Source organism: Triticum dicoccoides, chromosome 4A, assembly GCF_002162155.2.
Source record: "Triticum dicoccoides isolate Atlit2015 ecotype Zavitan chromosome 4A, WEW_v2.0, whole genome shotgun sequence".
NCBI classification, from domain to species: domain Eukaryota; kingdom Viridiplantae; phylum Streptophyta; class Magnoliopsida; order Poales; family Poaceae; genus Triticum; species Triticum dicoccoides.
Window position 1 is genome coordinate 141,906,681 of NC_041386.1, and position 10,262 is coordinate 141,916,942.

Consider the following 10,262-nt stretch of genomic DNA (forward strand, 5'->3'; position numbering starts at 1 on the left):
CACAAAGATGCGGCCATATGGAAAGGGTTTAAGGGCTGCATTCCTTTGGTCATGTCTTCCTCTCGCTGCTCTATGGGCAGCGGCTCTCATGTCTCCTTTTGGCATGACCAGTGGTTGGAAGTTGGCAGGCTGAGACACCTCTTTCCGGTCTTATACTCCTTCGCTTGCAACCAGGATTGTTCGGTTAAGTCCCACTTCACAGTGGAAGGTTGGAATTTGTGCCTCCACCCAAATCTTTCCCAATCGGCGACTCAAGAGTTGCTCACCTCGGATCATTTACTGGAAAATGTTACCCCTGCCTCTACGCTCCTCGACACCCGAGTCTCTTCGATGGCTGGCAGCAGGCTCAGCACAGGCTTTTTCTACAGGTTGCTCACCTTCCGCGGCTTGCGTTGGGCTCCCGATCAGTGGGTTTGGGATCCCATTGTACCACTAAAGCATAGGGTGTTCTTGTGGCTTGTCTTCCGGGGGCATTTGAACACAAAAGACAATATGGCTCGGAATGGCTGGTCAGTGGTTGCCTCTGACGCTGGATGCGATCTATGCCCAGCCCTTGAATCGGCTGATCATTTGTTGCTTCGATGCCGTCCGGTCAGCACCATCTGGCACAGGCTCCTGTTGGGTCCTTTGGCTCTGCACTCCCCTGATATCCAGACTTTCGTTCGTCAGGCAGCGGATCAACTTACTTTCAAACATAAATGGAATGTTGCTTTTGCGGCTTGTGCAGTCACCGTCTGGCAAGCTAGGAATGACAGAGTTTTCAACAATAAGTGTTGGATGAAGCCATATCTTAGGTTGCATGCCATATCTTAGGTTCCATGCAGCTGATTTGATACGCCTTTGGTCCAACAGAGTTAGAAAGCAGCGAGACAAAGATAATTTGCATTATTGGGCTAATTTGATTGACGGCTAGGACAGCTTCCTTTCCTTTTCTCTTCCTTTTCCTTTGCCTTTTGGTTTCTCTCTCTCTTGTTCTAGGCTGCTTGTGGCCTTGCACCCTGGTGCATCATACAAACCATGTAACCGAACCTTCCCAGGCCATGTGCCTGTTTTGGAAATATAAGGTAGGCCTTGAGCCACCTTCTCATTTTTCAAAAAAAAAAATGTGTTTTCAGTTTTCTGATTTAGACCCTGCGAATCAAAGAATCCCTTGATTGCTCATGCTTATTTTTGTTTCACCGACACAAAACAAAATTGTTCGAAGAAAACCTTGCCGACAAACAACACCGCGCACACTGCACGGCACAACTTGGCGCCCGCAGAGTGAGAAAACGAGCTGTTTTGTGCTCATCCTCATCGTAAAAGTGCAAGCACGCAGGTTGTTGTCGTTTTTCTTCTTCTCTATTTTACTTTAACTCTTTGCGGGAAAGCACGCAAGTTGTCAAGCTGTACAACGTGTGGCGGTGGCTCACCTCGTGCATGTTCTCGCGCAGTGCAAACATGCTGGCTCGGTTTGCACACCCGTTTTCACGTAGACATCGACCTCGGCCTCCGCTGCAAAAATGGACGGGGTCAAGTTGCACAAAGGCGGAAAGTTTAAGGCGCGACGGCAACGGGCGACGTCGAGCAACAACACCGCCAGAGGCGACAGCAACAGAAGTGATCTCATATCAACGAGAGACGTTAGTAGGAGCTCATATCTGCAGGTTCCAGAACCCGTAGACGGCCGAGCATGACGCGACGCAACTTGCCACTCCCGGACAGCAAAGCTCGCGTTACCAAATCGGAGCATGGCGGCAAGAAAAACCAGCGAGAGTGTTCCAGTCTCCGGCTAAACCCTCCCGAAAATAAACTAAACTGTTCCGGCAGGGTAGGTCGCCGGATCGTTCGAGGCGAGCTATGGGAGCTGCTTCGCTTCCTAGGGGAGCATGGGCGTGGATATTTTGTAATCCCTCGTACGGATACTTCAGGAAACACCGGCGCTGTACGCCTCTCGATATCAATAATCAATAGTAGAGGGGGAAAGGTGCTGAACCTGCCCAACAAAGGAGATCCCGCACCGGAAGTATCTCGAATCAGCCCGTCCTAATCTTGGATTTTCTAAAGAGAAATTAAAAAGAACCATTAAAAAAACCGCGTCCATACATCATCCATTGAGGTTCCGTTCAATCGGTGGACCACGAAACGCTCGCGTCCACCACTTTGCTTTTTCCCGGTCCAAACCCAATCAACGATACGTACGAAGAGATGCCCCGCCCGTCCTTGGACATGACATGACATGATAGGTCCCCGGCCATTCTCGGATGATATTTCTCCACGCCATTCCCAGAGAAATCCTCTGGTCCAAACCATCTCGCGCCCCAGCAAAATTGGAGCATCATCCAGCGTGGTGGTAAATACGGATGATGGCGCCACGCAACTTGCTAGGACCGCCTCGTTTTCGTTCGTACGAGCCGAGCCATCCAGAAGAGAAACGTCGCCGCCGCTGATCTCGACTCGCAAACGCCAAGATGCAAATCCCAGTGTGACACCAGTCAGTGGGCTTGTGTCACCATCGGCTCGCTAGAACCATCATTCCGATAGCACAATACAAGGGCATCCGAGCACCACGACACGGCACGAGACAAGAGCATCAAGCACGAGAATCATCTCTGGTTACAGCTAACTACCGAAGTCGGCAAAGCGTTTGGTAGGGAAGACAATGGGGAAGTTTGTGCCTGTGGTACTCGTAATGGCAGGCCAAAAAGACCACACACACACACACACACACACACACACACACACACACACACACACACACACAGGACAGGACTCACCACAAGGGGAAACGTTAATGGAGATGAGGTATATTCGAGCAACAATTGGGAGAACAAATTTAACTGAGGATCGAAATGTCCGGAAAGATGATGGAATCTTTGGGCTGTCGCGCATCCACGCCAATTCTTGGCCGCGACCGAAGCACCAACCAGCTAAAGTAACACAATTAAACAGATCGACGGCGTCAATTGTCATCAAAGATGATCTAAACACTAAGCTGTAACCACCCCGACAAGGGGATTGAGCAACAATTCTGATGTGCTAATGGTTTTTTCACGCTGGTTGCTCTCTTCTTGCTCTGATCTCTCTCCTACAGGCGCAACGATGTGTGCACATCTCGTACACCGGCGCGTCCATCACCTTCGCGAAGGCTGCCGGTAAGGGGCGACACGAGTTCTGCGGTTGGCCTCCGGTGGGACGCGACCGCCGCAGCCACCGCCTCCGCCGCCGCCCCTACCACCAGCACCAGCAGTGGCGCGGCTACCGCCGTCGCCGTTGACTATGTCATCCAGCATCTTCTGCAGGTCTTCGAGAGTGTCCGGCTTCTGCACGAGATGTGATAGCAAATCGTTCAACAAAGGTACTAATCACGATTACGATCAATTATAAACTAATGTTGTCTCAAGGGTAGTTGGGTCAGCGGTCGCGCCTACCTCGTTTTTCACGCTATCCATCATCACCAGCATCTCCTGCATGAAGTCCGAGAAATCCTGGCCGTCCAAAGCAAGAGCAAAATTTCAGGGACATTGTACGTCGGTCTGTCCCCGGTGGACAGAAGCGGGTAATTTCCCACTTGTTTTCAATAAATAATATAATAATCGAGGGAATTTCGACGAGACAATAAGCACGGGGAAAGAAACCAGAGCGCCCACCTGGTCGTCGTCGTCGAGGGGATCAAAGAGGCCGGCGTCGTACATGGCCCGCTTCCCCTTGTCGGACAAAACTGCAACGCCGACAAAGAATTCGATCAAAATCTCGCGCGTGCTAGGGCTAACGTGAAGCTCGCGATGCCTTACCGGAGTAGGCCTCCTGGATCCGCTGGAACCGCCGCTTCGCCTCGCCCGTCGCGCCGGGGTCGCTCGCCCACCGATCCGGGTGCCACTTCTGCACGGTCAGAGCAAGACGTCGGACGATTAGCACGTCAGTTCCTCCGACCAAACGAAAGGAACAAGAAAAGGAAACCGATCAAGCACCCACGCGCGCGGAGGAGCGGAGGACAGGAGCGCACGTACCATGGCGAGCCGTCGATAGGCGGCGCGTATGTCGGTGGAGGAGGCGTTCTTACGGATGCCGAGCAGGGTGTAGTAGCAGCAAGACGACGCGCCGGCGCCGGCGCAAGGGGCATTGCCGGATCCGGCTCCAGCGGAGGCGTCCATGGGATCAGGCGGACCGTCGACGGCGCGACGGCGAGGAAGCGAAACGCGGCGAAGCTGCTATTGCACCATGGAATTGGGGTAAGAGACGGGGGGGAGATTGGTGGATTTGAGAATTTTGAGGGGGAGCCGGCCGGGTGCCAGGAAGGAGGCGTGTTTATTCCCGTGGGGGCGTGGGAAAAAAAATATCTAAATAGAGTTTTTGGTCGTCGGAGATTGGGGCCACTGAAGGTTCCAGAGTTCGAGCCGATGCCAGATATTTTAAGGGGTGTTTCGGGCTTCGCCATCGGGGTATGGTCCTATTTACAGGTTTGCCACACTGTCTGCGGTTTATGTTCGCCGAACTCTCGAGCTTTTGGGCTCGGCCTCGATGGTTTGTGAACCCAATGCACGACGGTAGGCCTGGGCCTCCTTCCTTTTTTTCGGGTGTCGCTTCATTGTTGTTCGCTAGAAAACTGAGTGAAAACCTATTTTAAGCTACTCCCTCTGTAAACTAATATAAAAGCGTTTAGATCATTAAAGTAGTAATCTAAACACTTTTACATTAGTTTACGGAGGGAGTAGAAAATAAGGCATAAGATAATGTCTCTACAAACATCTCAAACAGCTGCCTTATAGTAGGACATAATCATTTTTAAGGCATTTACATGCATTGTCCACGTCCTTATGTACAACCTTAATATCAAACTAATAGAGAGATAAGGGATAACATAGGTTAGATAACTATAGTACTTGGCACATGCATGCCGTCATTCAACAACCCCTCCCCCCCCCCACCCCGTGGCAGTCGAAGCGTCGTGGCTGGCGACGGCTACGCAAGGAGGCAGCGGCGACGGCAACTTGAAGAACTAGCGATGGCGACTCCTTAGGGTTTAGGGTGCGAAAGGCTAGGGTAGAGGATCGCTAGTTGGCTGATACCATGTAGAAAGAGATTTTACGCAACATAATTGTATTACGGGCATCTAGTGTCATATATATAGGAATGCATGCATGGCTTACGCCCTTAGGTACAACCCTAATCAAACTAATAGAGAGATAAGAGAGAACTTGGGCTAGATAACTATAGTACATGGCACATGCATAACGTCATTTAACAAATAGTTTATTAAATAACTAAGCTATACCTTTTCTTGCGCCTAAAAGTTGCGTGATAGCATCTTTTGTCGTTATTCTAGCTAAGGCCGTTGTCGAATTAAATACTTGCATTATTCTGCTTTAGCGCGAATGCGGCTATAGCTAACGACATTCCATATTAGTATCATAACGGATTTGTCCGTAATGCTTCGCTGGGTTGGGTTTGGCAAGAGCCATCGCGTCTCGAGGGTGGCGGTAAGTGCGAGGGGATGGAGATGGTGCCAACCCCCTAGAGGTTCCCTTCCCTCCTGGAGGAGCGGATCGAGAGTGATGGCCACCCCGCCTTGGAGTGGCGCACTATTGGGCATACATAGACATGAATGGATATTTTGAAGAGAGTGACAGATCTAGAGGCTTGCCTGTAGAACATGAGCGAGAGGGTGCATGGATGTGTTTATGGAAAAGGATAAGGAGGCGGCGGTGGTGGATCCATTCCTGGAGAGGGAGAAGGGACCATATAGGGTTGTTATTGAAGAAGGTAATGAGTGATTTTGCCAGTCTTAGGTGGTTTGGGGTCCAAATGGGGAATCAATGGTATAATGAATGGGTGGATGTCTCACTTGAGATCCATTTTCTAATATGAATTGGGGGTTTCTCGTTCCTATTTGACTGTTGATGGAGTTAGTTTGGGGGAATTGTCAGATCCGGCTCCAGCGGAGGCGTCCATGGGATCAGACCAACCGTCAACGACACGACGACAAAGTAAACAGAACTCGATAGGAAGGCTAAGATAATATTGCGCCATCGAAAAGGGATGGAGATGGGGTGGTGGAGATGAAAGTTTGTGGGGGATCCGGGTACTAGGAAAGAGGTGTTTATTCCCATGGGGAGTCGGAGGCGTGGGAAAAAAGCTGAATAGAGTTTTGGGTCGTCGGAGATTGGGGCGAGTGAAGATTCCAGACCTCGTGCCAATGCCAGATATTTTTAAGGGGCGTTTAGGTTTTGCCATCGGAGTATGGTCATATTTACAATTTTGCCATGTCATATGTGTTTTATGTCCATGGAACTCTTGAGGTTTTGGGCTCGTCCTGAATTGTTTGTGACCTTCTATAATGGCATCACGGGGCATCACCCTGTAACCCAACCCAATGCACGTCGGTAGGCTTGGCCTTCTTCATGTGTTTTTTAAGGGGTGGTTTACTGGGAATAATCGCTTGTCATGTGCACCTCATGTAAGAAGGTGTGGTTAGTCCATTGAATGAAAATAGCTTAGGTAAAGGTAAAAGTTTCATCGCTTAATTATTATTAGCTAAAAACTAAGTGAAAACATGTTTTAAGCTAGAAATGAGGCACAAGTTGCGCCTCTAAGAGCATCTCCAACAGTTACCTTATAATTGGACATAATCATTTTTTTTGCATTTGGATGAGCTCACTTACATGTGCTCTGATCAACAGAGCATTGCTCGGTTCTTAATATCACTTCATATTAATAGTTTATTAAATAACTAACTTATACCTTTTCTCGAGCCTAAAAGTTACATGATGGCATCATTTGTCGTTATTCTAGCTAAGGTCGTTGGCACATTAAGTACTTGCATTATTTGCCTTAGCACGAATGCAAACATACCTAACTACATTCCATATTAGTATCATACCGGATATGTAACGCTTCGCTGGGTTGGATTTGGCAGGAGCCATGGCATCACAAGGGCGACAATAAGTGTGAGCGGATGGCAGTGATATCTACTACGCAACTTTATTCTTATAGACTCGTGTTGGGCCTCAAAGCACGGATTTTTGTAGGACAGTAACAAATTTTTCTCAAGTGGATGACCTATCAATCTGTTGGAGACGTAGGATGAAGATGGTCTCTCTCAAACAACCCTGCAACCAAACAACAAAGAGTCTCTTGTGTCCCCAACACACCAAATACAATGATAAATTGTATAGGTGCACTAGTTCGTCAAAGAGATGGTGATACAAGTGTAGTAATGATAGTAGATATTGTTTTTTGTAATAGGAACAATGAAAAAACAGTAAGGTAGCAAGTAACAAACGTGAGCACAAACGGTATTGCAATGCTTGAAAATAAGGCATAGGATCTATACTTTCGCTAGTGCAATCTCTCAACAATGCTAATATAATTGGATCATATAACCATCCCTCAACGTGTGATGAAGAATCACTCCAAAGTTCTTATCTAGCGGAGAACATAAGACAGATTTTTTTGTAGGGTATGGAACCACCTCAAGTTATCCTTTTCGATCGATCTATCCAAGAGTTTGTACTAAAATAACACCAAGTTATCCTTTCCGATCAATCTATCTAAGAGTTCGTACTAAAATAACAGCAAATGATACACATCAACCAACTCTAATGTCATCTAGATACTCCAATCACTGCGAGTATCCATGAATAGATTATACGATATGCATCAAACAACTTCATATTCATAATACTCAATCCAACACAAAGAACCTCAAAGAGTGCCCCAAGATTTCTACCGGAGAAACAAAGACGAGAACGTGCATCAACCCCTATGCATAGATTACCCCAATGTCACCTCGGGAATCCGTGAGTTTCATGCCAAAACACATATCAAGTGAATCAATATGACACCCCATTGTCACCACGGGTATTCATAGAAAGACATACATCAAGTGCTCTCAAATCCATAAAAGTATTCAATCCGATAATAACAAAATCTCAAAAGGGAAACTCAATTCATCACAACAAGGTAGAGAGGGGAAAACACCATCTGATCCAACTATATTAACAAAGCTCGCGATACATCAAGATCGTGCCAAATCAAGAACACGAGACAGAGATTAAACAAATAGGTACTGGTACAAACCCTCAGCCCCGAGGGTGGACTACTCCCTCCTCTTCATGGTGGCCGCCAGGATGTTAAAGATGGCCATCAGTGATGATTTTCCCCTCTAGCAGGGTGAGGGAATAGGGTCTAGATTGATTTTTCGTGGCTACAGAGGCTTGCAACGGCGGAACTTCTGAGCTAGGTTAGCTTTCGGGGGTTTCTGAATATATAGGATTTTTTGGCGTCGGTTTCACATAAAGATGGGCCTCAGAGGGGCCACTACCCACAAGGGCGTGCCACGGGGTGGAGTGCCCTGGTGCCTTCTGGGCAGCAGGGGCCCCCCTCTGGTGGTTCTTTGCTCCATTAATTTTCTTTTCTTCCAAAAAATCATCAAAAAGTTTCGTCCAATTCCGAGAACTTTTATTTCTGCACAAAAAACAACACCACAGTAGTTCTGCTGAAAACAGCGTCAGTCCGGGTTAGCTCCATTCAAATCATACCAAAACCATATAAAATTATTGTAAACATGGCATGAATACTTCATAAATTATAGATACGTTGGAGACGTATCAAGCGACGATGCCAACCTCTTGGATATTCCCTTCCCTCCTGGAGGAGCGGATCAGAGCGATGGCCACTGATTACCCATAAGTATAAGGGATCGTTTGTAGCCTTTTTCAATAAGTACGAGTGTTGAACCCAACGAGGAGCTAAAGGTAGAATTAATATTCTCTTCAAGTTCTATCGACCACAACTCTATGCGCACAAACGTTTGCTTTACCTAGAAACAATTAATAAAACTAAAATCACTCTGTAGGTGTAGTAGGATAAGTTTGCAAGATAACAAAGAACGTGAAAAATAAAAGTTAGGTGCTGTTTTAATAAAAGAACAATTAAGTTAGTATAGCGAGTGTGGAAAAGTGGTGGTAGGATTTGCGAAATTGTCCCTAAGCAATTGGTTAAGTTACCAGACCGATGGCTAGTTTTTTTATGTGGGAAAGGCCACTGCTAGCATGTCATCCCTTACCTGGAATTCTATGCACTTATGATTGGAACTATTAGCAAGCATCCACAACTACGGAAGTTCATGAAGGTAAAACCAACCATATCATTAAGATATATTGGCTCCCTAAGGGAGTCCTGGATTAGGGGGTCCTCGGGCGTCCGGACTGTGTGACGTGGGCCGGACTAATGGGCCATGAAGATACAAGGCAGAAGACTTCCTCCCGTGTCTGGATGGGACTCTCCTTGGCGTGGAAGGCAAGCTTAGCGTGTGGATATGAATATTCCTTTCACTGTAAACCGACTCTGTACAATCCTAGCCCCCTCTGGTGTCTATATAAACCGGAGGGTTTAGTCCGTAGAGGCAATCATAATCATACATGCTAGACAATTAGGCTTTAGCCATTATGATCTCGTGGTAGATCAACTCTTGTAACCCCTATACTCATCAAAGTCAAGCAAGCAGGACGTAGGGTATTACCTCCATCAAGAGGGCCCGAACCTGGGTAAAACATCGTGTCCCTTGTCTCCTGTTACCATCAATCCTTAGACGCACAGTTCGGGACCCCCTACCCGAGATCTGCCGGTTTTGACACCGACATTGGTGCTTTCATTGAGAGCTATGCTGTGTCGTCGCCAGAAGGTTCGATGGCTCCATCAGTCATCCACAACAATGCTTCCCTGAGGGAGGTCTTTCTCCCTGGCCAGATCTTTGTGTTCGGCGGCTTCGCACTACGGGCCAACTCGCTTGGCCATCTAGAGCAGATCGATAGCTACGCCCCAGGTCACCAGATTAGTTTTGGAAATCTAGATTATGTCGCTGATATCCAAGGAGACTTTATTTTCCAAGGGTTCGCGACCCCAACCTTCGCTCTGGACTTAGATCTGGAGCGCGTCTCCAGGTCCAAAGACGGGATTCCCAAGCTCGCCGGACTCTCTGCGGCTATTAAGCCTAGTACGGGAGAGTCGGAGGAAGCATCGTCACCGGCAATCATCATGTGAACCCGAACCCTCGGAACAACATCATGTGAGCTCGGCCAAAGAGTCCCCCCCCCGCCGTACCCCACAACTCCCTTCTCCCTGGTCGAACCTCACCTCTAAGAGAGGCTCTGGACTTAATGCGATCCCTCGTCATTATAGAGGGCAACGTCCGAACTATGCCCAGCCCGGACTAGGGGTTGAGAGCGGGGAATTTTACGTCCCACCAACCACCCACTTCATAGCCACTGTTAAGGACTTAA

At 47.9% G+C, this 10,262-nt stretch overlaps 1 protein-coding gene across 1 annotated transcript; it reads right to left on the reverse strand.

Annotated features, from left to right (window-relative positions):
* Positions 1-2,764: 2,764 nt before the first annotated feature.
* Positions 2,765-4,330, reverse strand: LOC119285455 (dnaJ homolog subfamily B member 3-like). Its single transcript, XM_037564730.1, has 5 exons — positions 3,990-4,330; positions 3,774-3,861; positions 3,630-3,700; positions 3,411-3,467; positions 2,765-3,302 (listed from the first exon to the last, which is right to left on the reverse strand). Exons 1-5 carry the CDS (start codon positions 4,131-4,133, stop codon positions 3,114-3,116), a joined length of 549 nt encoding a protein of 182 aa, XP_037420627.1. The 5' UTR covers positions 4,134-4,330; the 3' UTR covers positions 2,765-3,113.
* Between the last annotated feature and the right edge of the window lie 5,932 nt (positions 4,331-10,262).

Coding starts and splice junctions, on each gene's coding strand:
- LOC119285455 (XM_037564730.1), bottom strand. CDS start 4,133: ATGGACGCCTCCGCTGGAGCCGGATCCGGCAATGCCCCTTGCGCCGGC. Junction 3,701..3,773: donor GATCCAGGAGGCCTACTCCG/GTAAGGCATCGC, acceptor TCGGCGTTGCAG/TTTTGTCCGACAAGGGGAAG. Junction 3,468..3,629: donor CCCTCGACGACGACGACCAG/GTGGGCGCTCTG, acceptor TTGGACGGCCAG/GATTTCTCGGACTTCATGCA.